At 52.0% G+C, this 26,231-nt stretch overlaps 2 protein-coding genes across 5 annotated transcripts in view; both read right to left on the bottom strand.

Moving 5' to 3' along the window:
• Positions 1-209: 209 nt before the first annotated feature.
• On the bottom strand, positions 210-7,023 carry CHMP6 (charged multivesicular body protein 6). Of its 2 annotated transcripts, XR_003988317.1 has the most exons (9): positions 6,914-7,020; positions 6,252-6,361; positions 5,185-5,272; positions 4,818-4,904; positions 4,659-4,724; positions 4,321-4,401; positions 3,726-3,780; positions 3,121-3,312; positions 210-2,439 (listed from the first exon to the last, which is right to left on the bottom strand). XR_003988317.1 is itself a non-coding variant. In XM_030461998.1 (8 exons), the coding sequence occupies exons 1-8, from the start codon at positions 6,974-6,976 to the stop codon at positions 2,387-2,389; spliced, it is 603 nt and encodes a 200-aa protein (XP_030317858.1). In that variant the 5' UTR covers positions 6,977-7,023; the 3' UTR covers positions 2,127-2,386. The 2 variants fall into 2 exon arrangements, 1 of the variants encoding a protein (XP_030317858.1); XM_030461998.1 differs by lacking the exon at positions 3,121-3,312 and having other exon boundaries at positions 2,127-2,439; positions 6,914-7,023.
• A 772-nt stretch (positions 7,024-7,795) lies between these two features.
• Positions 7,796-26,231, bottom strand: part of RPTOR (regulatory associated protein of MTOR complex 1) — a 112,476-nt gene continuing 94,040 nt past the window's right edge. The window contains exons 29-35 of one of the 3 annotated variants that reach the window (XM_008494694.2): positions 22,671-22,718; positions 16,466-16,572; positions 14,033-14,160; positions 13,862-13,948; positions 12,011-12,127; positions 11,330-11,459; positions 7,796-10,062 (exon numbers count right to left, since the gene is read on the bottom strand). In XM_008494694.2, coding sequence (XP_008492916.2) covers positions 9,994-10,062; positions 11,330-11,459; positions 12,011-12,127; positions 13,862-13,948; positions 14,033-14,160; positions 16,466-16,572; positions 22,671-22,718 — 686 coding nt within the window. In that variant the 3' untranslated portion in view covers positions 7,796-9,993. The remainder of the gene's footprint in view (positions 10,063-11,329; positions 11,460-12,010; positions 12,128-13,861; positions 13,949-14,032; positions 14,161-16,465; positions 16,573-22,670; positions 22,719-26,231) is intronic. The other 2 variants (XM_030461663.1, XM_030461662.1) reach the window with 2 other exon arrangements.

Here is a 26,231-nt window from a genome sequence, read left to right as displayed (position 1 = left end):
CAGGGCACTGCTGCTGCTGGTTCCAGAGGAGCCCTCCAGGATTGTTTTTGTTTTACACACAGAGCCTGTGCTGATATTTCCTGCCCCCCTCTCTCCCAGGAGCAGGGAGTAAGGAGGGGAGGGAGGAGGAAGGCAGCTCTTGCTCATCCAAAACATTTACTGTGAAAACACGAGGCTGGAAGAGGACTCGGTGGAAGCATCAGGACGGGTTTATTGTTACAGCACAGAGGTCACACACCACTCCGGGCTCTTCCTCCCAAGGAGACACAGCACAATCTGTTTGGTGCAGGGATTGGAAGGAAGCTGCTGGCAATCTGCTCCCAACTTTCCTGTTAGTGCAGCAAACGGCCTCTTTTCTGTGCTACCAAACCCAAGGAGCTGCATTAACCCCTTCAGCTCCCCCCGGGATGGTGGGCTCGGGGCTCCCTCACTGCCAGGACACTGATGAGCAAGAAAAACCCAGGCAGATGGAGCACAGCCTCCTCCCAGCCCTCTTCGACAGGGTTCACACCAACCCTGCACAGCAAAAGCTGCGTTCCCTGGGAAGGTCCCCGGCAGAGTGCAGCACTCACCCACTCACCCACGTAAATCACAGAGGGTAAAATAATTCACCGAGCTGTCCCCAGGCTGGAGCAGCCGTGAAGGAAAAACCTCGCACAAAAATGCTGCGGAGCTTCGGCAGTGGTGAAGCCAAGGCTCTCTCTGGTGGGACAAGTCTGCATTGCAAGGCCAGGACGGGAATCCAGCAGAGCAGCAGCCTCGCCTGGAGGGAAAAACCATCAAAGCACTGAAGAGAGAAGAGTCAGCCCCTGGCCCAGCCCCGGCCTGGTGCTGGTGAAGGGTTTGGCTGTCCCAGAGCCTGGCTGGGGCAATGGGCACCCCAGAGGGTTCAAACCCACTCTGCCAACCTCCCAGAAAGGGCTTTGCTGAAGCAGCACTGGGGAGAAAACATGGGACCAGGGCTTACAGGACCCCAGCTTGGTTGTGAAGCATTAAGAGGGAGCAGAGTGGAACTGGAAATACAGCAACTCCCAAGGCTGTGAGAGTCTGGCCCCGTGTGGAGGGACAGGGATGCCCTGGTCAGTCTTTGGAACACAGTGAATGGAGATGACCCAGAACCAGAGCTGCTGCCAGCCAAGCCCCACAGGCTGGAGAGCAGCAGTCTTCTGGGGTTGTTATTGTCTAGCACCAGATCACACAACCCCAAAGGCAGTCACTGAAAGTCTCCAAGGACCCTCTGAGTCCTTCTGCTGTCACACAAACAGCACTTCAGGGTTGTGGCTTCAAGAACATAATAAATAAAGATCTGCAGTGTCCTGAAGAGCATCTGCATGCTGGCGAGCAAGCTTGCTCCCAACACCAGCTCAGTGTGCCAGCAGCTGGCTGGCCAGGCAGCCTCCTGGACACTCCAGCACCACAGTGAGCACCACACCATCCTCAGCAGGAACTGTCCTCCCCTCCAGCTACTCACTGAGCAGAGTCTTTGGAGTGTTGTTTTGAGAAGCTTCGTGCCTCGTGGCTGGTGCAGAATGGGCCCCAGGTTTACCCCAGCCTGACCTGTCCTGTCCCCATTCCCATGGGGAAACAACAACCAGGAGCTGAGGACTGGAGGTGGGATGGATCTTGGGCCATCTGAAGGGTGTGAAGGTGAACTTGATGATGGTGCAGAGCCAACGAGGGAGGACTCCTGGCTTGTGTCGTATGCAGAAGACTCCTTGCTGTGACTTCAAGAGGCTCATCAGACTTCTGTCACCCCAGGTCTCACTCAGCACCACAGCTCACCAGAGGGACCTGGATGGGAATGGCTCCTGACCACTCCTGGCTCAGGCTCTTCATCTCACTCAGCAGATCAGGCTTCTCCCCTGCCAGCCCAGCAGCCACTGACCTTTGCTCACATGGGACACTCTCAGCTTGACAGGAGGCTGACAGGAGCAGCCCTTCCACAGATAGAACCAGGAGAGGGAGGGTGCGTGGTCCAGCAGGCTCCTGAGGGCAGGGGCTGGGGCCCAGGACAGCTGAATCAAACACCCCATTGCTCCAAGGTGGAACTTCCCAGGGAATCGGGCAGAGCAAAGGCAGATTCACCACTGAAATCAAACCTAGAGAAAGGATTTGGCTTCGGAAGTTTGAGAGTTGTTGTTTAATCCCGAGACAGCGCAGCTGAGTGAGTTTGGAATTTAAGTTACAAAAAAAGAAAGCACTAGAAAATAATCTTGATACAAGAGCAATAATCAGCTGAGGTTCCCCACCCTGCACAGGGAATCCTGCTCCACAATCTGCCCAGCACAGCTGGGATGCTGCCAAGGCATTGCTTGTTCCCAGCACACGCTGGGATGGCAAACTGTCCTGGGTGAAAGTTACGTGGGGGAATCCCCAGCAGTGGGAGTTAAGATGCTGCCACCAGTTCTGGTTTTGGGCTGTTCTTGATGGGTGATGCTTCTGTGGAAGAAAAAGAAACTTGTTACAGAAACAGAGAAGGGCAAACTATGTCCTGTCCTGCAGCAGAGATAGGACTCATAATCCACTCCTCCACAGAGCAACAAACACTTGTGCAGCACCTGAACTGGTAAGAGTTGGTTATAAGCAACCCCACAGCCCCAATGTGCCCCTTTTCACAGCACCTGGAGAATCAGAACAGTTTCAGGTTGAACCCAACACAACTTCAGCAGCCACCAGCCCAGTGACTTCTCTCAGGGCAGCAGACAGGACCAGACTGTCCCCTGCCCCTCCAATCTGACAGAGGCCAAGCCAGGCACAATCAGCTGCAGGCAGCCAGGGCAGTGTGGGGGTTGTTTGGCCATCTGATGACATCTGATCCCTGTTTACTTGTAAACAAGCACTGACAGGAAACCAACCCCTGCTCCCCACACCCCCGATTTCTCCTGGGCAGCTTCCAGACAGCAGGGTTGTCTTCAGTGCCAGACTGTGCAGTGTCCTGTTGTCCCAGCAGGCAGACCCTTCACCAGTTTGCCCTCTGGCACCCAGCTCTCTCTCACTGCTGCTCTCCAAATGCAGGCTCCACATTCAGCTCTTCAGCAGGGAGAGGCATCTGTAATGCTCTGTGAGCCAACACTCCACAAGTCCTCTCCCACTTCCCTCTTCCCACCCAGCTGCACAAACCCTGCTGCTGAGGCTCTGGATAGCTCAGGAGCACACAGACACAGAGCATTCCAGTCCTGGCACTGTGGGCCTCCAGCAATCCTCATCCAGCCAGCTCAGAATTCCTCTTGTTACTTGAAGCGAGGTCACGAGAGGCAGAACAGCTCCTGAACCTCAGTGACATTCAGCTCTGTGCAGTCTGGATGGCAGGAGCTGTGGTCACAAAGAATTGTTCCTGTGTCACAGCACAGGACATGCAGGGGGGAAGTTTTAGTGTTGGTGAGAAAGTCTGGGGCCACCAGAAAGCCAAAGACAGAGCTTCTTGTGGAGCTTCCCAACAGAGGTGTTTCACTGGGTGTTTCAGGATGTCACAAGAAGTTTCTCTTCCAGAGGAACAACTCAGTGCTGACTGAGCAAGAGCCTGGAGCCTCTCAGGGTCAGATTTTGGCTGGGTTTGTCTGAGCCAGGTGAGGGAAGCTTGCACAGCCCAGATCAACAGGGTTCCCACCCACAATGCTTCCATCCCTTCACACTTGCTGGGACAACACTGACAAGAGGAGAGGGCTCAGCCCAGCATGGGCCTGAAGAGGAAGAGGAGAAGCCAAAGCTGCTGAGAGAAAGCTTACCTGGGATCTTTTCTGGGAGTGGCTCAGAAGGAACTTCTGGAAGCTCCACCTGTTCCTGCAAGAACATGAAAGACAACACATGACACACCCCCACGTGCCAGGCAGTGGTTGCACTATGGTTTTGTGCAAAGACTGTCTGGAAACAGAGTGATAATAGAAGAGATTTCATGTGCAGACTGACATCTGCCCCCAGAACTGCTGGATGGGTCAAGGACTGCCCAGTAAATGATCACAGAGCCTTATGGGTGGAGGTGACAACACACACTGAGACTCCTGGGACCTGAGCACTCTCCAGGACACTCAGCACCCTCACCTGGTGAGTGGAACAACCACCCAGCAAGAACAGGGACCAGCTGACAGGCAGCAAACAAAGCACAGCCCTCAGCAGCAGCTCAGTTTCAGGTGACACTGGGTGTGTGGCCATTATTTTTATCTTTGATGACACAGAACTGGGCACAGAGAGGTGTGGCTGAGATTTCTGGCAGAATAAGATAAACCATCAAGAGTGAAGGAAAAGGTATTTCAGCCCCTACCACAAGCATCCTCCTGAAAACGTGGATTAAAAGTGATTCCAAGAACATCAGGTTATTCCTACCTGAGTAATAGCATTTAATTCTTCTAGGATGGCATCTTCATCTTCCTCAGTCAGGCAGCCAGCCAGCATCTCATCTATTTGCTGTGAAAGGAAGCAAAAGCCACATTCCAGTCAGCAGCAGAGCAGCAGAAACAGCTCTGTGCCTTTCAGGAGAGCAACAGAACCATGGGGCAAGGGGGTACTGGGAAAACTGACAGAGCTGATCTTCCTGCAGGCAACTGGGATTTAATTCCCAACCTGAGTGCATCTTAAATAAGTCTGGGAACACCAGGGACACCAGAGAAACTCTGTGTGGCAGGCAACCTCTGCTCACAGCTGCTCATGCACACAGTACATACCCTCTGGTACTCCACAGCATCTTGTGTTTCACCTATTATTCTTTCTACTTCTTCTATTGACATAACCTGGAGAAAAAAGATCCAAAAACCCAGCATGAGGGACACAACTACAAACACCCTGGGCTGAGGCAGGAGTTCAGCTGAGCTGGCCACACGTACCTGGTGCATTTTGTGCAGACATTCATTGCCTATTTTCAGGCCCTCAATGACTTTCATTTCAATCTGGGTGAATTCAATATCCTGGACCTGAAAGAGGATGGAAAAAGGGAATCATCACAGGCTGTCACACTCCCAGTGTTGGACAGACACAGACTGCCAAGATCTCCAGAGCAATTGCCTGGGGAAAGCAGCCACCAGCCCTTTCTCCACTCTACAGAGGGATAAATGATGTCAGTGGTAGGAAAGGTGCACACAGAAAGCCTCAGCTCAGGCATCAAAACTGAAAGAAACACCCACCCCAGGAAAAAAAGACTTGTAAGTGTAAGCAGAGGCCACTCAGAGGGAACAGCCCCTGGGTCCTGCTTACCATCTGCTCCAAGTTGCTGACTTGATTCTCTGTTTTATCCAGGAGTTGCTCTTGGTAACGTTTCTTCTTCAGCAGGAGCAGGGCTTTTCTGCAGAGCACAGCAGGGGGAAACTCAGCACAGGTGAAGGAAAACCTGTAAGCCTAACCCAGACACCTTAAAGCAGAATCTGCTTGTTGGTTTTTCCAAAAGAGGAAAAAAAACGTGCAAATTAAATGCCAGCTCTGAGCTGCTCCTTTGAAGAACAATGATGAGCAAATTAATAAAAAACCTGTTGCTTGGCACCTGAGAATTCTGGTGTATTTGTTGTGGATCAGAACCACAGAGGGCCAGCTGGGCTGTCACACTGCCAGTCAAAGCCCCTGGCACAAAAAGCTTATGAAACACACCCAAAATCTGAAGCCTGAGATGGCTCCTGACACGGGTGGACACCCACCCCATCCCACCCCCTGACCCTCTGGGCAGGTCACAGAAGGAGAACTGATTTCTGGAGAGCCCTTTTCATAGAATTCTAGAATTGGCTGGGTTGGAAGGGACCTCAGAGCTCATCAAGTCCAACCCTTGATCCACTCCCACTGCAGTTCCCAGCCCATGGCACTCAGTGCCACATCCAGGCTCTTTGGAAAGATCTCCAGACACGGAGAATCCACTACTTCCCTGGGCAGCCCATTCCAATGCCTGATCACCCTCTCCAGAAAGAAATTCTTTCTCATCTCCAACCTAAACCTCCCCTGGCACAACTTGAGACCCTGCCCTCTTGTCTTGCTGAGAGTTGCCTGGGAAAAGAGCCCAACCCCCCCCTGGCTCCAACCTCCTTTCAGGGAGTTGCAGAGAGTGATGAGGTCTCCCCTGAGCCTCCTCTTCTCCAGCCTCAACACCCCCAGCTCCCTCAGCCTCTCCTCACAGGATCTGTGCCCGAGCTTTCACACCAGCTTTGGAGCACAGAACTTGAACCTAAGGTTTCTTTCTGAAAGCCCCTTCTGTAAGCACCCCCGCGGCTGCTCAGCCCCTGCCAGCGCTGCCTCCGGGTCTCCAGGGGATGATTCCCGGGATCCTGCCCCTCACTCACTCCTTACGGCCCTCCCGCAGCAGCTGCCGGGCCAGCGCCCGCTCCCGCTCCAGGTTGAGGCTGATTCGCTTCTGGTACTGCCGGAGCTTGTCCCGCTGCTGCTTCAGTTGCTGCGACAGAGACCGGGACGGGTGGTGAGACCGAGAGACGGGGGGACAGAGGTACGGGGAGAGGGACGGGGAGGGGGACGGAGAGAGGGACGGGGGGATGGATGGAGAGACAGAGGGACAGAAGGACAGACAGACGGGGGCATGGACGGGGGGTGATGGAGGGACAGAGGGTCAGAGAGAGGGACAGACGAGGGGATCGACGGGGGGACAGACGGAGAGAGAAAGGGACGGAGGGACAGACGGGGGGATGGATGGAGGGACAGAGGGACACTCAGGCCCCCCCCGTCCCTGTCTGGGCCCCCCAAGGCCCGGGCAGCCCCGTCCCACTCACAGACCCGCTCACCGGCAGCCCAACCCCCGGGGCTGCCCCAGCAGGACCCGCCCCGCACCCCCCGCCCGCTCCCGCTCCCTTCCCGCGGGGTCCGGGGCCGGCAGGGCGGCGGCCGGACCGGGAACAGCGGCTCGGCCCGGGGACGGCGGTTCCCCCCCACCCTCCCCCGCAGCCCCGTGCCGTCCCGCAGCGTGTCGGGTCCCCCCGTGCCCCCCGCTCACCAGCACCGCCTTGTCCTGCTCCGTGACCCGGCTCCGCCGCTTCCGCCCGAACAGGTTCCCCATGGCCGACACCGCCCGGCCCGGCACGCACGGAACCGCCCCCGACGGCGGCCGCGCAGGGCCCGCACCCGCAGAACGCGAACTCGGAGCAAAGCGCAGCGGGAGCCGCCAGGGGGCGGTGCAGGGGCGCGAGGGAACGCGCGGGAACCGCGGGGGCGGGAAAAGGGGGGGGGGGAAAGGGAGGGGATGGAGGGGGCGGGAGATGGGGGTGGGAGATGGGGTACAGGGGATGGGGTAGAGGGGATGGGATATGGGATACAGGGGATGGGATAGAGGGGATGGGAGACAGGGGTTGGGATAGAGGGGATGGGATATGGGATAGGGGATACAGGGGATGGGATATAGGGGATGGGATACGGGGGATGGGATAGAGGGGATGGGATATGGGATACAGGGGATGGGATAGAGGGGATGGGATACGGGGAATGGGATACGGGATACAGGGGATGGGATATGGGGGATGGGATACGGGGGATGCGATATAGGGGATGGGATATAGGGGATGGGGCACATAAGGGAAGGGGAGAGTATAGGGAATAGGCTATAGGGGATGGGCTATAGGGGGTGAGGATGTAGGAGATGGAGACACAGAGGACCCAGCACTCCGGGGCCCAACTGGAGGCTCAGCCCCAGGTCCTGGGAGCTGCAGAATCCCTGTGGTTCTGCTCTGGTTCTGCTCAGCAGGTTCTTGCTCAGGACCCCAGGTGTAATGGCCTCAAACTGCCCCAAATCCCAGCCCATAACCCTGTTCCCTCGTGGGCCAGAGCTGTGCCCCCTCCCCACTTCTGCCCCAGCAAAGAACCCACAGACAGGGAAGTGTTTCTGCATTTATTTTTTATTAACCATTTATTTGTTTGTAATTGTTTTACTCTCACATTACAACCGTGTGGGGTTTTATATATATATATATATAATTTTATTTTATTTATTTTTGTAAAATAAATAGAGATAAGTGAACTTTTTTTTTTTTTTTAAGTAGGATGCTCTCCAGATCCTTGGTTAAACTCCATGATTGAATCTCTGCCCCTCAGACCTGTGAAGCCCCCCCACACTTGGATGAAATCTCAACAGGCTGAGGGGGTTAAATCCCAACCCTGGCCGAGGGGCACGGGGCAGAGCAGCAGCTCCCCACCACCCCCCTTTGCCTTCTGCCAGGTATTTCTGGTTCCTTTCATGAATACACTGATATAAGTTAAAAATCTTATTGTTTTTTAAGCTGTGTATGTTAATGGGTTACACAAAGACCCCAAACTGCAGCTCCAGGCTCAGGGTGGGCAGGGTGATGGGGAGAGGTTCCCCTGGAGCAGCAGAGGAGGGGGCTGGGGCTCTGTTAGACCATAATTAGAACTTTTGGTAGCTCAGAAGAGGACTCGTAGGTAGTTTCTCTCAAGTTTAAAGCCTTTGATTCATCATCTTGTGGAGTGGCCCTCAGCCTCCCTGCTGCACTGGGGGAGAGGGATGGGGCTTGGGGTAAGGACACGGCCCCCCAGCCCTTGGTGTCTGCTCCATCCCCGGGGCTCAGGACCCCTCAGTGTCCCCTGTGTCCCCACAGGGAGGGAACGGGACCCTCCCCAGAGCTGGGTCAGGTCAGGGGCACGGGGCAGGGGTGAAGCTGCACAGGGAAGGAGGTTTCACCCCTTCCCTCATCCGTGTTCCCCTCCCTGGGAGCTCGCTGGGAGCCTGCACCCCCGGGGCTGGAAGCAGAACTGGGGTGCTGGCAGGTCAGTCTGTGGCAACAAGGGGATTGTTTTGTACAGTGCAAGTCCTGGTTTGGGCCAGGTAAATCACACCTGGGCAGCACTGGAAAGAAACCTGCCCTACCCCTTCCCCAGACTCATCTCCAGACTCCTCACAGATCCCAAGGGACAAAACATTCATTAATCAGGCAGGGAAGGGGTGGGAGGTGGAGCAGGGTTTTCCCCAGACAAAGCTGTTCTGCTCAGAGCAGGGTGACCCCTGTCCCCCCCCTTGTCAGTGATTCTCTGGTGCTCAGAGCAGGCTGGGGATGTGCCCAGCCCTGCAGACAAACCACAGCCACACAACATCTGCAGCTGCAAGCACAGGTGTGCAAATGCAAGTGTGCAAATCCTCCCGACCATCATTTTGCTGAGTGTTGGCAGAGCTGGGGGAAGCCCCTGGAGCCTCCCTTGCTGTCTGGGCAGAGCTCCCAGGTCACCAAACCTGCTTGTGGGGTTCCCTGTGGGCAAAGGGCAGTGACTGCAGAAGCAAACTGTGACCAGGATACCCCGGAGGGTGACTTGTTCCAGGCTTGGCTGGGATCTCAGGGATGTCCGTTCTCTTTCTTCCCTCTTCCTCCTTGCAGCCTTAGGGTTTGGTGACATCCTGCCCTGCTCCTGCCAGCTCAGGCTCCTCTCCTCGGGGTCCTGGGCTCCCCTTGCCACCACGCTGCTGTCCCTGGGCAGAGGGGACAGGGCTGCTGCAGGGACACGGCCACGGCTCTGCTGCAGGAGGGAGGGTTTGGCACAGGGCAGGCAGCAGCTGGATGGGTCTTGTGGTCCTGTTGGAGGTGCAGAGCTGCAGGTGAGTCCTGAGTGCAGCCCTTGAAGCAACCCGTGCTCCAGCAAACCAAAAAAGCAAAGTCTGTAACAGAAAGCCCTTCCCAAGGGCACAGCCTCATCCAGTCCTTTTGCAAGCTCAGGAGCCACGTTTCTAACAGAGAAGCCAACCACGGGGAACAAAAATAAAAGGTTCCTTTTCTGTAGCTCTTAAGAGGATATAGCTGGGGAAAAAGAAAAATAAAAAAAAAAACCCCAAAAATCGAACAAGAAACAAACAAACAAAAAACAACCAAAAAAAGGAGATTGTCTCTTTTCCCCTGGTCAAAATCATCAGTAGCTAAGTCAGGAAAAAAAACCCAAAATAAAAACACCAACAAAAAAAAGTTCAAGTTCTGGGTTGCAGCAGCAGCCAACACTGAACATTCAAGTCGATAATTTCACTATGTACATGATGGGTGCTGAGCCCCGGGCACTCCCCGCTCCGTGCCTCCGCCTCCTGCGTTATCTGATCCGCTTCTCCACCGAGTACACCGAGATGTAGAAATCATTGCTGCCGACTGCCAGGTGAGGCTGCGGGGAGAGGGCACAAACCAGAGGGGTCAGGCAGCAAACCTGGGGAGCTCCGAAACGCATCTGCAGCTCTGAGGCTCCTGCCAGCACCTCCATCATCCCCACCGCTTATTTGCCCGTTTCAGCCAGAGGGGAAAAATGATGGCACCCATTAGTTGCCAACTGCTAACATAGTATTTGCAAATGGCTGCAAATCCCGTCGTTAGGAAGAGGCTGGGAATGAGCTTCCCCCCCCCAGAGAGACCCAGGAACCACCCCAGCCCTGGAGACCCGGCCTGGGAGGAGGTAAAGAACACAACATGTCAGATGCTCAGCCACTTCTTGCTCCCTCCCCCAAACTGCAGGGCAGCAAAATCACTCTTCATCATTTTGCAAAGTGGATTTTCAAAACCGAGGAGGAGATGAGCTTTCCTCTCCCCCTGCTATCCCCAGGGTGTTTCCTATTCCTAACCCAGGCAGGGAACCTGCCCTCCCCTCCCTGCCCAGCTCCTGCCAGGCCCTTTAACATGCTCACTGCTTCTTCCCATTACATATCAAATATTTGTGTTCAAAAATAACTCTCTGCTAAATGCCTTCTTTCCCCTCCTCCTGTTTTTCCTATCCATATTCTTTTCTTCATCTTTCCATCTCCTTCACTTGTTCTCACCCCTGGGTGAGCAGGAGCCCAGGATGCAGATGGGCACCTGCATCCTCACAGAGCAGCAACCAGATTCTGTCTAACAACCACTGCAGAGCCACCTCAGCTCTCACAGACTTCCTTTTAACTCTGATTCATTCCAGACTTTACCAGCTTACACCTTTAATTTTTGCAGCTCTCTCCTTTTTCTGACGTGCACGGTTTCTGCTGCACAGCACAAGCTCTTCCCTTACTGCAGGTGGGGCAAAAGCAGCCCCAGAGACCCCAGGCTGAGCCTCCCTGGCTGCAGAAGAGGCACAGCATAAAGAAGCACATCAGATTTTGCCTGCTGGAAGTGAGAGGCTGCACCTCTCCAGCCAGCTCCACCTTGGGGAGCTTCTGTGGCTCCACAGGCTGCAGCCCCAGGGATGGGGAGAAAGAAATGGGAACCCTGAGCTCAGTCAGCCCCTAAGGAACAAGGTGTTGGGAGTCCTGTTCCAGCCACAGGTGCACACCAGATACCAGCAGCACAGCTGGGTGGTTGTCTGGAAGAGCCCCCAGGACCAGGCTGCCTTCCCCCAGCCAGCACGGGCAGGGACTGAGAAACCCAAATCCCCAAATCCAGCAGGAGAGAATACAGGGAATACAGACCCAGTGTGGATGGAAAGCCAGGCAGCTGATGGCTCCAACCCTCTGTCCCATGAAACCATCGTAGTATTTGATGTTGTTGATCAGCTCCCCGTTCCCATTGTAGATGGCAGTGAACTGGTTCATGGAGCCACTGGAATGGAGAGAGAAGGGGTCACTGCCAGCACCCTGGTGACAGCCACAGCCCCTGCCCAGCCCCCTGGAGCTGAGCTGTTCACCAGAGGAGGCTGCAGCCAGATCAGGTAAGTGGGGAGCATGGCTTTAGCTGCACCATGGCCACCTGAGCCTGCAGAAATGCTGGAGCCACAACTGCAGGACCCAGAGCAACCCAGCCAGGGGCTGTGGGCACTGTGAGCACATCCCCAACAACCCCCAGGACACGAGGCTGTGGAGCAGTTGCTGGTCCCCGCTCAGAGCCCCAGAACACACAGGCTAACTGAGCAGGGGTCTGACTGAGGGGTGTGAGATCCTGCACCACTCCAGCACCACCACAGCATATCCCTGGTGCAAAGGGTTTGTTAATGCACACAAAGGATAAAATTCCTGAGGTGCCAAGAGGGGAAAGATGCAATTTGTGGTGAGGTTAAAACCAACCGGAAAACCCACAAAACCCCAGGGTGTCTGCAGAGACAACCTGTCCCCTCCACCCACCCCAGGGATGCAGGAGGTGAAACCAGAACTTACCATGCAAAGAGGTTGGCTTGTGGGTGAATGTCAAGGGCTGTCAGCCCTTTGACTATCTGCAGGACCTTCATGGACTCCGGCATCCGGGGGTCAAAGAACCTCACGTCTCCGTTGACACTGCCAGCACAGGAGTGTCACAGGGTCAGGCTGTCCCCACACCAGAGCCCAGGGGACACAGCCACACGCCTGACTGTGAGCTGACCACCTCCATCAGAAAGCCAGGCCAGCCCTGGCAGCAGGGCTGAACTCCCACTTACCCCTGGTACCAAGAGCTCTGGCCCTGCCCTCAGCACTGAGCCATTATTTATCACTTACAGCTCATCACTGAGCTTCCCTGCTATGTCATACTCAATACCCCCAGCTGCACGTCAGACCCAAATTCCTTCTCCTTTTCACAGCAGGAAATTGTATTAGAAAACTCTAAGCAGATGGGCCCTGCTGGTACCATCCATTACACCAAATGTCTGCACACAGAGGCACAAACCCTCAGTGCCCAAAGAGCTCTGAGGACCAGGTGGAACAAACCCTGCCCATGCTCAGGAGATGTGTCAGCCCCCCTGGGAACTTCATCAGGGAAGAGAGAGTGAGGAAAGCAAGAATGGCAGTGACAGACACTCTGCTTAGGAGCTCAAGTACCTTTCAAATACAAATAATTTTTCTTGTTAAGGGAAGTGTCTGAAATACAGCAGCAGAACCACATCTGGGGGGCGGGAAGCTGCATCTTTTCCTGCAGCCCTGGATTTGATGACTGAGGACTGGACTATGGTCTATCCACCCTTCTGAGCTTCTCTGGTCCAGAGAAAAGTCTCTCTGAGGTTGCTCCATAAGCTACACAGTGTCTTCAAATCTTTCAAGAAGCCCTTAGACCAAAAACCTGCCAAGTCCTAACACTGTTTTTTCTTGGACCTTGCTGTCTGCTGAAGAAAAAAGTGAACTAGGAGAGACCAAGAGCAACATGAGTTGTTCCAACAAACCATGTGCCTCTGGAAGTACAACATTGTCTCCTAACTCTTCAGTCCCAAAAGAAAGCACCACCAGTTGAGAAGGGCATTGAGGAGAGGGGGAAAATGAGCCAGGCTGGCCAAACCTACAGGCCTGACCCCTGGGATTGTTGAAAGAGATTACAGAAAGGAAGATTAAAAACTCTAATATGTGAGCTCAACAAATCTGGCAGCTGCATCACATAATCCCCTTTCTGAAAATCTTAATACATTTTTGCTGGTCCACAACCCCCCCCCCTCAGGAATGTTATGAATCCTGGAATATTGTGTTTTGTTTTCATTTTGTAATCAAGAAAAAAGGGCCTCTTTGTGTGCAAACAGTGGCTTTGTGACAATAAATTATATTCTGCTGTTCTTTAATGGCCAAATAAGTATATGCTGCTCTCTCCACAGAATTTACCAGGCAGCAGAAATAGATTTATGTGTAGAAAATTGCTAGACAGCAAAGTAATCCTGCACAGCAATATGCCCAACAGATGCAACATCAGCCTTCCTCCTCGTGTTCTCTCTCAAATGACCCCATGGAGATGTTGGCAATAAAGAACAATCATAAGATACCATACCCAGCTCAGCTCTCTGGTTCACTCCATTCCTCCCTCACAAGCCTCGTGACAGTGATTTCAGCACAGCCACCTTCTTGTTTACTCTCAAGCCTCACACCAGGCTTCCAAGGAGAGCTTCACGTTTCTTTTCTGCCTTGTCTCCTCCCAGATTGGATCAGGAATTAATTACCAAAGCAAATGTGAAACTAAGAGCTTTGCCCTCTTAGCCCTTGGATACCAGAGGCAGACTTGAGGTAGAAAAGCAACGTGGGCTTGAGAGGAAACAGCTCCAGCAGCAAAATCTGTACCTGACGCTCATGATGTTGCCCTCAGGGTGCTTCTGCAGGTAGGCTTTCACCACCCAGGCTGTGTGCTCTCGGTAGGTCATGACACGGCTGAGGAAGAAGGAGAGAAAGATTTTGAAGGGGAGGAGGAGGCACCAGAGGGTCCCAGTGAGCTGGGGGGACACGGGCAGTTACCATTCACTCAGAGCCATCCTCCTGTCAAAGACGCGGATGGAGCCGTCCCCCAGCCCCGCCACGATCAGCGAGCGGTGGGAATCACAGGAGAGGCTGGTGACACAGCTGTCTGCTCCAGTGGGGATGTCCTAGGGAGAGGGCACACACAGGCTGAGCTGAGACCATCGTGTGTCTTCAAGTCTGTATCCCCAAGGAGAAGACACTTCATTCTCTTTCAGTCAAGGTGCCAAACCAGACAGACCCCGCGTCCTCCTCCTCTTCCTTTCCGCAGCCTCTAAATTCATCCAAAGCTGGACCACCTTCCACCTGGAATTCTGCTTCAGCATGCAGCTTTTCTACAGACTATGGACATGACCAGAAAGGAGGGGTGGAGACACTGGGGACAAGGGACACGGCTCCTGCCACGTGTTTGAGCCACAAGTGCCATCGATTGACCCGAAGAGCTGGGCCCAGAGGAGAAGTTTCAGCAAAGGCAGCTCTGGCTAATCAGTCAGCTTGATTAAGCAAAAAGAAGGAGGAGTTAATATCATTCTCTACTGAGAACACCTAATTAGTTAAACAAATGGCCAGAGGAGTGATTTCTCCATAAACCATTTCTGCTGTGTACAAGCTGTAAATGCCACTGGGGTGGCAGAAGGGACTGGATCTATTTGGAGTCAGGTAAGACAAATACACCTGTAGAGAGCAAAAACTCCTCATGGCCCAGTAAAACCACGTACAAACCCAAACATAATTCCACCCACACAAAAAAAGGTACAAAGCTGCAAGGTCTTAGCCCTTCTTGTACATCAAATCAACACCCAAATAAGTTCCAGAAACTAATTTAAATGCCTCTTGTAAAACAACTGTCCCAGGAGGTAGCTCCCTTTTCCTAGAATGGGTCCAGCTATGAAGTCCCTTTCAGATTGTATTTATTCTGGGGTTTTTTTCAAACACCTGGCTCTCTCCCTCCTTCCATCATGAGGGTCATTACCCCACTGCCCGACCACAACACAGTCCCAGAGAATCGCCCACACAAGATAAAGTGAGACAAGTGCTGTGCCACCTCCCCTCCCCACTTGGGGACATGTGACAAGCAGATCCAGGATCTCTCATTAAAAGCCAGATACTGTGTGTATTAAAAAAAAAAAAAATAAAAGACATGGCAAAAGAAAAAGAAGGCTGGAGCTGGCAAGGACAACTGGGGTGGGGAGAGGGCTTTTACCCACCCACCCTGTACCTGCCACAAGGGATGGAATTACTTGGAAAATGTCTACACCTCCTATGAGGAGAAACATTTTCAATTAAAGCAGGTAAAAAAACAAGCAAAGAAAAGCAAGACAACCATCGGGAGGCACGTTAGAAATGCATTAGCTAATTTCACACCTCAACCCCATTTTTGCTTCTGTGCACATTCCCCTCTCCCCAGCCTTGCTGCGGCTGCGGGCACCGATCCAGGGCTGTGCTCAGCACCAGCTGCCCAGCCCCACTGCCTGCCTTTGAAGCAGAAGTGAAAATGAAGCACTTGCTTCCTCAGACACATCCCAAGTGCTTCCAGGGGTTCACTTTTTGTAGTTCAAAGCATGGGAAGGCACCTTTGTTAGCTGGGATGCCAGAGCCACGCTGCTCTTTGTGCTGAATTTCACTTTCCTGGCGTTACCGAGTTGGGCAGTTTCAGTCTCCTGAATTTCAACACAACCAATCTTTGCAATTAAAAAATAAACAACGTGGTTTTAGATACTTTCAACACAATCATTAATCATCATAATTTAAAAGATTTTCACCTCCCGAATGTTACTTTTCCCTAATTTACATAGGGAAAAAAAATAATACGTGAAAGTAATTAAGATTAACATAGGCTTAATTATCGTGCATTGCAGGGTCAAAGTGTTGTAATTAGTGTTCATCCAGAGGTAATTAATTTCTAGCAGCTTTGAAAACTAGTCTCCCTTTTTTCTCCATCTCATCCATCCTGGTGGCTCCATCCTCATGGATGCTGCTTCTGCTTCTCATTCCTGAGAACTTTTCACTTGATCCTGACTGACACCAACGCCTGCAGTGTTACAGCCCAGGGAAAAGCTGCTTCCTGCTGCCCCATTTCAGAGGGTGCTGCCCCAGAGCTCCCCAGGGGATGCTGAGGGAGCTCTCAGGAGCCTGGCAGGCACCCTTGGCCTTTGACAGCCAAGCCAGGCACTGCAGAGCAAACTCCTGTTTCCATTCCATGCTAACGGGAAACCCCAGAGCCTTCCAACACCTCTGATCTCCCAGCCTCGCCTTGCCCAGACACTGCAGCTTCCAGGGAGGCCCTGACCTGCTCACTAACTTCATCTGGGTTTTCACTTGTCCTGTCCCAGGGCTGTGAGGCTGGGAGCAGCTCTCCCCAGGCGATGCTCTGGCTGTGCAGGGGATGTCTCCTGGGAGGGGAAGGGATGCAGACAGACACACAGATGTTACCTGGACTTTCATTTCCCGGTCTGTGTCCCAGATCCGGATTATCCTCACATCTCCCGATGTCATCAGGAGCCCCGTCTCTTGTTCCCAGTCAACCACCATTCCTGCTCCTATGACAAAACACAGGCAGGGGGTGCAAATGAATCTGCATCAGCACAGGCAGAGCTGAGCTAATCAGAACTCCAGCTTTTATCACCTTATGCTACAGAAACTGTCGTTGTTAGAGGAAATGTAAAATGACAGACACACACATCCATCCGTCCTCCAAACACGTCTTTGACCTCTTGTCTGCCTTAAGTTCTCAGAAAAACTGAGGTGCAGGTTCAGGCAGGTGAATGCAGCCTTCCAGGGATGCTGCCAAGCTGCCTGAGACTTCCAAAAGAGTCTTAATAAATTACCCACTTTTCGAGAACCCCGGATTAAATGATTAAAGTAGACTAAACTGGTGACATGTCACACAGCAAGACCTGAGAGCCTCTGGATTACCACGATTCCTCATTCTAACAGAAATATGTGGCTAAAGGGAGATGTTTCCAAACAAGGAGTAGCAAAGTCCTTGCTACAAGATATTGAATTAAACAGCTCAGGAGGAGTGAAAATCAATGTGCTGTGGAGACAGGTACGAGGGGAACATTCAGCAATCACAATAGCTAAAATACACTTACAGGAGCTTTTGCTCCTCATTTTGAGGGCACAAGCTGAAGGCTAGGTGAGGCTCAGAGAAACCTCCCATTCATGCTGGAAGAGAATTACAAGGGATTTTCTATGCCCAAAACACCTGACCCTGGCACCTGCTCACAGACAGGTTCACAGACTGCAAGAACTCATGAACTCTGCTGCTACAGCAATTTCCAGAGCAGACTCAGTGGATGTCACCTCCCTTCCCAGCTGGGGGAATAAGATGTCTGAAAGCCATCAAGTGAGCTGGCTCCCCTTGGCACAGAGCACACAAGGATCAGAACAAACCAGTCACCAGGACTTGGGAAGCAGCTGGCAATGAAACCCCTGACTTGGTGGGGCAAATCTCCGAGGAGCAATTCCTGTACATTTAATTGGAAGGACTCCTCTGTACCTGTGTGCTGGCTCCACAGCACAGAAACGTTTTCCTTACTGCAGAGAGCTGTACACCAATTACCTGCTGCTTTTTGTGCTGCAGAGGCTGACCAACCCCAAACCTACTGGTTTTCCAGGGAGATTCTTATTCATATATTAAAACCACAAACAAAAAAATTCCCAGGAGTGCTACAGGAGGGAACCAGAGAACAGCTCCACGTTTTGTGTTTGTTCCCAGGGCTCTCCCTCCGACAGAGGCAGCAGCAGCCTCCTGGCTGTGCAGAGCTGCAGCTCAACCCTCTCATCCACACCAAGCTCAGACTCTGGTGCTGAGCAGCATTTCATAACCACACACAGCCCGGGGTGGGGAAGCACTCTGCAGTGCACCAGGACTGCAGGCTCCTGCTCCAGCCACATCCCGCGGGATTCCTGCAGCTCCATTCTGCAGCTTCCTTGTCCAGAAGGTACAAATGTGAATGTCCTGATTCAACACCAGGAATTAGGCCCAGCAGGACATTTACACCTACCCCAACATGCTCTTTGCCACCAAAGGGCCATCAGTACTTTTTACCAAACACCTTTACAGGGCACAGAGGATGCACCACAAGGCACGCTATAAACACCCAGGTATCATCAAAGATGATGGAGTGACCTCATTTTACACAGACCCAGAGAAAACATTCTGCCCATCTCTCCTTCCTAAGCATGGCACCCCAGCTGCTTCCTGATCTTGCTGCATACCCTTGAGAAGATTGCTGATGTTCACCAAAGGTCCATCACCCTCCCGCAGGAAACTCGGGGCTCTCAGCTGAGCCAGGAGCAGGGATCTTTGCCTTGCAAGTCAAATGATTGTTACTTTGGATGCCTGGCAGCTCAGAGGGCTGCTAGGGATCCGAGGCAAAACAAGCAGGCAGTGATTTAGAAGATAAACATCACTGGAGTGTTTTCATTTGTCATCTTGTTTATGGTCCGTGTGACAAGATGAACCTGGCAGGCTGAGATGGATACTGCCATTACCAGGGCGGATGGAGCTAAGCAGGCAATGTGCTCTTAGACAGTTTTAAAGATCCCAATTTTCCAGTTACATTCCCCAGTTTGCAGACAATCTTTCCCTTCAGTCTGATCAGTAGCAGCAGTCCCCAGCCTGCTGTGGTCCCAAGTGTCTTTCCTGGGGAGGGGGACAGGAACAGTGGATCCCAAGGGGAGGCTTTGGTGCTGGTCTTGGCTCAGCTGCTGGGAATTTAAGGACTGGGGATGTTCAGTGATGCCATCCAGGTGGCTCAGGGAAGTTTCACTGAGGGCAGAAGCTCCAGAGGGGCTTTGCTTTAGTAAAATGGCAGAGAGCTCTCCTCTGAGATGACCAGATAGAAAGGACAAGGGTTGGCCCCAGACCAGGAGCTGACAAGGAGCCCACGGGTGGAGAGAAGGGAGGGAGATGATCAAAGAATCATGGAATTTTTTGGGTGCAAAGGAACCTTAAAGATCATCCAGTCCCAACCCCTGCCATGGGCAGGGACACCTCCCACCAGCCCAGGTTGCTCCAAGGCCCATCCAGTGATGCTGGTCCATGGTACAGCTCCTGCCTTTTGTATAGAACTTGAATAGTCCCTGCAAGGGAAAACCTCTGTGCTCTGGAAGAGGCAGGTGCAGCATTTTGACCACGTAACAAGGAATCTGCAGCCCAGATGATGCTCTAACAAAGCTGGGGGAGAAGGAAAAGAGGAAAAGGGACCCCAGGATGCAACTAGAAACACTAAACCAGAATTCAGATGTGTCTGAAAAGAAGAAAAGCCTTTGAACATAAACTGAAGTCATTCACAAGCATGTAAGAGGGAAGGAAAGCTTCCTCAGACTGCAAAATGTTAAATTCAAAGATGACAGGCACAGCATGACACGAGACATCAAGAGCTGAACTATTTCTATGTACAAGCAAGCATTTTCATGGTGGAAATGATACAGTGCTGGCTCATGTTTGTATGTTAAATTCCTAGTATTTTGGGATGAGAAGCAAATGTGGGACAATACTAATCATAATTTCCTTTTTAATTAACAGAGGTCCTTCTCCAGGATGTTACAACTGAGATTGCAGCTCGCCTGCTGCGTTTTGGCTTGCAGGGTTGGCATCTGAGATGCTTCTCAGGCTGATTCTGGCAAACAGGAAAGTACTCTGCAAACCCCTGCAATCTCGGCTCCTTGCCCAAGCCCCGGGGCTGGGCTGTCCCTTCCCTGCCACCTCTCACCAAGCCCCTACCTGCTGACAGCACAGAGGAACCAGGGGCAAGGGGGAGCAGGGCCAGCAGCAGAACTCTGATGCTCTCAGGAGCCCAGGAACAGCACCACCTGGAAGCCTCATCAGTGCAGATAACTTTTGCTATGGGAGAACTCGAATGTTCTCAGGTGATGAGAAACAAATCTTCCAGAGCCCAGATGAAACTTTTAAAGGTCTGTGTTCATTTTTTCCAGGTTGGTTTGTTTGGTTTTTCTTTTTTTTTTTTTTGAGTCTTTAACTTGCAGTTCAACACAATTCAAGTTTCTGTACCCAGCAGCACACACCCAACACTGCTCCTGATGCAACTTTCTGTGCTGCTCCCTCAGAACTCCCCCTGAGCAACAGGTATTCCTCTGGGTGGGATAGTTCCTTGTATAAGTGTCAATAAATAACCCTAATGTTGAAAGCAGCTGCATTACCAGGGTCTGCACTTATTTTTAGTGCTACTGGAATGTGGCCAAGCTGTACTTGGCATTTCCAGGGAAGCAGGAATACCTCCACAGAACACAATCTCAGATTCCAAATGATGAATTATTTTGTATCGTGGTCCCTCCTGGTTGATCAACAAGGTCCATCACTGCTTTAATTTCCAGAAAACAGAGGGAGGGCTGTATGACCTCACTCATCATTAAGTTCTACAACATCCTTTCAAAAAGTGTCACTCCTCTTATGCCGAGGACTATGCGCAGCAAGGGAGGAGTAGCTGTGATGCTGGGAATCCAATTAAAAGAACACAAACCCCTGGAGCTGCAATTTCTCCAGTTATTCTATTGACATTAAAAAGTTTGACCAGTAGTAAGGCACTTCTCCCAAACTTCTTACTCCTAAAGGACAAGATACCAACCCCCAGGGAGATGTGGGCAGACTCACTCTACTTTTCTCTCTCCCTCTTGCTCTGCAGTGTGGGCTCTGTTCAGGTTGGAGTTGGTTGAGCAGCTCCTTCTGCAGGTTTCCCTCTGCCAAGCTCCCCACAAACCCTCCCTTCCACTTCACTGCTCACTTGTATTGCTCAGAAGGTGCTGAGGCTGCCCCTCCACCCTCTCCCATCTGGATCCCTGACTGACTGCTGGAGGAGTCAGCAGGATTCAAAGCAGAGCTGAGCCTCCAGAGGCCCAGGTCCTGTTTTGCTGCACAGCAGTTATTTGACGTCTTTCACTTTGTTTCAGAAGCCCCAGGAGAGCAGGAAGGATGCAGGGAACTGGCATGTGCTTATTTTTCCTTGCTTTACACCAGTGTCAATGTTTTCAAGGTGAGACAGATCATGGCTGTGAACACAGCAGCACCAGCAGCCCCTACAAGGCAGCGATGGAGAGAGGTGGGCACAGGTCAGATGGATGTTCTCTTGTTCACAGCACCTCCTGTGAATGAAAGTAGGGCTGTGCTGAGAGCCCTGCAGAGCTGGGGGACAGGAGGTGATGTATCCTGGCAGAGGGTCACACTGACACACCTTGACCCTCCTGCTGGGCTGGATGTGCCAGCTGCAGACCTCAGGGACTCCCTCCCACCCAGACCATTAAACCATTGCTCTTGCTCTCCCTTCCCACTGCTCTGCACTGCCCCAGGACTCCTGCCCTCACACAGCACCCAGCAATGCCAGAACAAACAGACAGTCCCTTGTCCTCCTTTCACTGAGCATCCCCCACAGAAGCCTAAGCAACAACTGATCTTGAGTGACAAACCCGGTAGATTTTATCTAAATATTGTCACTGTATTTTTCTGTAAAGCAAATAGCTAACCTCATACATTTTTTAGATTTCTTAAGTGGAATAGAAGGAATCCTTTCACTGCATTTTTCACCAGAACACCCAGCCAGAAACCACTGTAAATGCATTTTATTGATTCTCAGTTATCTGCGTGCTTGGGGCAGCAGCAGCATCGATCAGCCAGGAGTGCCTGGGATTTCCTTACCCTGCTCGGATGCCCCGTTTACTGAGCAGGGAATTCCCTGCAGCCAAGTCTTGCTAATTTTAGGCTTTCCATTTGCCAGTGGATTTTTTGAGTGAAAGGCAGAGCCAGGCATCTACCAGCAACACAGCAGCTTTGCTAATTTCTATTCAAGTGCTGCATCTCTGAGCAGTGAAGAGAGAGATCTGCAAAGAGCTCAAGCTGAAGAGCTCTGAGTCACACAGCACTGAACATCTCTGTCCTGTTCATCATTACAGACACACTCAGTGCTTATCAGTCAGCAAATATTAATAATTGATGAATAACCCAAGATGACTACGTCAACACTAACACCCATGGAGGTGCTCACACGTGGCTGCCCTGACACATCAGACACATCTGTTTCCCCCAAGGACCTTGGGGGTGGAGGAGGGGACACTGCACAGTCCTGGCTTCCACAGATGGAAGCTGGGGAGTTCATTTCCCTTCCTTCCACGTGAAAGAACAGAATTTATAAAATTTAGCAGGCATATCCTTGTCAAAAGTCCACTATCCTAAGCCTCCTGGGGAAGATTCATCAGTTTCTCCTCCTCACACGATCTTTACAGCTACAAACTAACACCAGTAAAATCCACACTGGCTTAAGGGTGGCTCAGGTATAGAACCTGTCCTTCCAACCCTTTTGACCAGGTATGCTTTGAAACTTTCCTGGAAATAGTGTCTTGTACATCCCCCCTAACCTCAGCATGGGGGAGGAGAAGGTGCTGACCCAGGGAGCACAGACACCCCCTGGCATTTCTCAGGGCTGGTGCAGACACAAGGCAAGGAATGGGAGAGGTGGGAGCAGCAAAGCTTTCCAGGAACCACAAGGATTCCAGGACCAGCAGTCATTCAAACAGTGCCACAAAAACCAACCAACCAACCAGTCCACCAACCCGAAGCCAGACGAGGAGCTCCTTCCCACCCCAGCTGGTCATAGGTAAGAGGAAAGAAAGCACTCACCTCCCTGTTTACTTCTGTCAAGATAGATTGAAACCCTTCGGGCCAGACCTGTGAGAAGACAGGGGTTAAGGGGTTGATGTGAAGGGTAAGGTGGTCACAGCCAGAGCAAAAATAAATCTTGGAAAAAAAAAAAGAGGATTAGAGAAAGCAACTCAAATTAAAGGCAAGAAGGTAAAAGAGCAGCAGAAGCCCCCAGAGCAGCACATGCCTCCAGGCAGAGAGCAGACACCAGTTCAGCCTCAGCATTCCCAGGAGAGCCACTTGGTCTGTGTGGAGTGAGCGTGGGGACAGCAGCACAGGCCTGGCACTTCTTCCTGAAGAAGGAGAGAAGCCTTTGCACGGGCTGCTCCCTGCTCTGCAGCGGATCAGGAAGGGACAGAGAAACCCAAACAACCCCAGCACAGAACATGAGGGTTCTGCAGGGCAGGGCAGGGCCCCCTGCAGCCAGCATCGGGGGCTCCTTGGGGACAGGGGACAACTGACCAGCACACAGAGACTGACAACAACTGGGGTGTCCCAGTGAAACCACCCCTGAGTGAGCCACAGCCATGGGGCAGGGTGCAGCCCTTGGGTAAGAAGGCAGCACCAGAGCAGGGAGGCAAATGGGGAAGTGAGAGGCACCTCGGGACAAGCCTGGACAGGGAGCCCCTTGGGCACCCCCAGAACCCCTCTAGAGAAGAGGTACTGGTTCTGTTTGCTGAACTGGAGAAGGGAACACAGGGCAGGCATCTGCAGCAGCCCCAGGAGCTGTGGGAAGGCTGAGCAGACACCTCTGGTGCTTGGGAGGCAGCTGCTCACACTGCTGTGGGTTTCCAGATTCCAGAACTGAGCTGCTTTAAAGGGCAGAGTCATTCCAAAGGGGGGATTGGGGCTCCTTTCCCTCTGTCACACAGAAGCAGGACAGAACATGGCTGCTTTGTTCAGAAGCACCAGCAGCCTGGGTGCCCCCCAGGCCCACACAGCCCTGGGTGATGGGGGTCTGCCAGCTCAGCCCCCCTGCAGCCTCCAAACCTCCTGTCCTGCCAGGGCCCCCAAAACCTCCTGCTGGGAAATCACAGCTTCAGAGCACGTTAGGTTTATGCTCTCAATCACAAGTGCAGATCTAAACAAAATCAACATCTAAAACTCTCAGACAGAAAGGAGGGTCCCACACAGTAGTTTGCCAGGGTTTAAATTAAGACTCACCCACCCTGGGTCCCCAGTCAGCTGTTAAGTGCAATGAACTGGGGGGGCAAGTTTAACACAAGAACTTGGCTGCACCAGCTCCTTTCTCCTTCCTCAGGCTGCACACCACAAGTCCTTTACAGAATGTGAAAGTTTAAGCTCTGTGTCTCACTGGGGTCTGCTCCCCCCTCTCAGGCAGCCCCTGAGGACATTACTGTCGACCTCCCATGACTGGGACAACCCAGGGAAGCTTTTCAAGCTTCCAAAGTATGTGTTTAGCTATTGCATATTCCTCCCTCCTTTTGTAAGTGGGAAAACTGCTGAGAAAAGTCAGTACCATGGTTGCTGTCAAGAAAATTATTAAATTCAGAGATAAGTATGACACAAGGGAAAAGGGTGGGAGAGGAGAGAAGGAGATCAATAGTAGGAGCAAACAAAGTTCTGTGAAACTCCTGAGCTCTGCAGCTTCAAAGATGCATCTTCAGTTTTATAAGCCAGTGCTGGACCACAGCTATGGTCTTGGCAGCAAAAGAACTGCTCAAGAGTCTCATTTCCAAGGGGACCTGATCCACATAGCTCTTTTGAAGTCACTACATTTATTTTTCTCTCCACAAAGAAATCTGTCCTTCTGTTTTACTGAACCTGGATCTATTGCTCAAAGGCGCAACAGGACCCAGACTACTTAAGACTATAAGGGACAGAAAAGGGAAAAAACGTCTTGGTGAGAAGAGACTTAAAAGTTTCAGCAGTCCTCTCTTGACCAATGCATTCACCTCTCAGAGCTAAACCAGCTCTTGCCTCAGCTCTCCCCAGTTCTGCACTGTCCAGCAGTGATGCTAAAACTCCTCCCTGCTGTCCTGAAGGCCTCTGAAGAGTCAGGTATGGTCAGCAAATGCTACACCTTGGTGAGGTGCACTGGAAAGTAAGGCAGGAAAATGGGACTTGCCCAAAGGAGTTCAGCTGCCAGCATCCTCCCTGGCCACGACCTATGATGGAGCCAGAAGCCCAAGATCAGAGCAGCCTGGGGAAGTTTTTAGGTGAGTCCATTACCAGCCCCAAGGAAACAAGATCCTGAATCCAGAGATGGCAAACAACAACTGCATCCTTCAGGAAAGCTGATGTTGAAAAGAAAGACACACAGACCAACTGAATACACTACAAAGGGCAACTTGAGATGATTCTTCTCTGCCTAAGGAGATCCAGGCCTTTCCCCACTTCCTGCACCACCTCTGTTTTCCCCCAGCATCTCTGCAAAGAGCAGGTTCTGACCATGGCAACTTTCACAGCATGCTGCAAACTTCCAGCAGCTTCTAATCAGTTTTGTGTGCCTACTGCAGCGAGGCACAGAGCCTAAAGTCACCTCAAACGTGGTTTCTCTTTCCTAAAACACCAGAGACTGACCACGAGGTGTTCAGGAAAACAACAAACACAAGCTCAACAAGGCAGCACCAGTGAAATCCAATGAATAGCTAAAAGAGCTGTGTCAGACTCCTGTGATGAACCACATTGGCTCAGAAATGAGAACTGTCAGATTTTAAGGTCAGGATGAGTTATGATGGTCATCTCATCTGACCTCCTGCGTGGCACAAGCCAGGAAGCCTCCTCCAGCAATTCCTGAATCAGTCCTGCAGGTGCTGACTGAACTACAGCACATCTACAGACCCCTGCAGCCTTGATTAAAAGTATTAAAGTGACAGAGAATCACTGTTAGGGCATTTATACATTACCAGGTCTCTCCTTTAGTGTCCTAGAGCAGACCTCAGGGCTACTCAAACTGGACTTCTGGTTTCACCCTGTGTGTGGCTGGATGCCAAGGCTCCTTTTTACAGCTTTTTGTATCCAACTTTTCTAACGTTCAGAGGAGGTCAGTGTCTAACTGTGCTGTCCTTCTGCCAGTGTCAGATTTAGATTCCATGCTCTCTTGCCACCTCCTGACCCACAATAAACAGTGAAGAATAATTGCCAAAATCTGAGCTCAGGCTAAAGAAGGTCACAGGTGCAACATGCAAAGCTGTGCAAAGGCTGAGCAGCCCACCAGAAAGAGGCATTATATGAGCCCAAATCCCACCCAGAGGGGAAGAGCATCCTGTCATGGTGAGCAGGGCAGTGCCCAGTTCCACCGTTGTTCTACAGTTCTCTCCTTAGGAACAGAGTTAAGAGGAACACTTGAGCAAGACAGCTGCTGTGAAGCTTGTAAGAGACAAGGACTTTGTATCCTGCTCAGCAGCAAGAACCTGCTCAGGCTGTTCTTCTGCATGGGTGTGAGGTTCCTGCACTGGGCTTTCAGTTTTGTTGGTTTGTTTTGTGAGAACTGGAAAAGTAATTCCTCAGCAAGGCCTGACCAAAGGCCATTTCAGAAGGCAGAGACTGTTGAACAAGGATGTTACTGATGGCTGA

This window comes from Calypte anna, chromosome 18, assembly GCF_003957555.1.
Source record: "Calypte anna isolate BGI_N300 chromosome 18, bCalAnn1_v1.p, whole genome shotgun sequence".
Classification (NCBI taxonomy): domain Eukaryota; kingdom Metazoa; phylum Chordata; class Aves; order Apodiformes; family Trochilidae; genus Calypte; species Calypte anna.
Note: the sequence above shows the minus strand (reverse complement) of the source record. Positions and strands in the feature narration are given on the sequence as shown.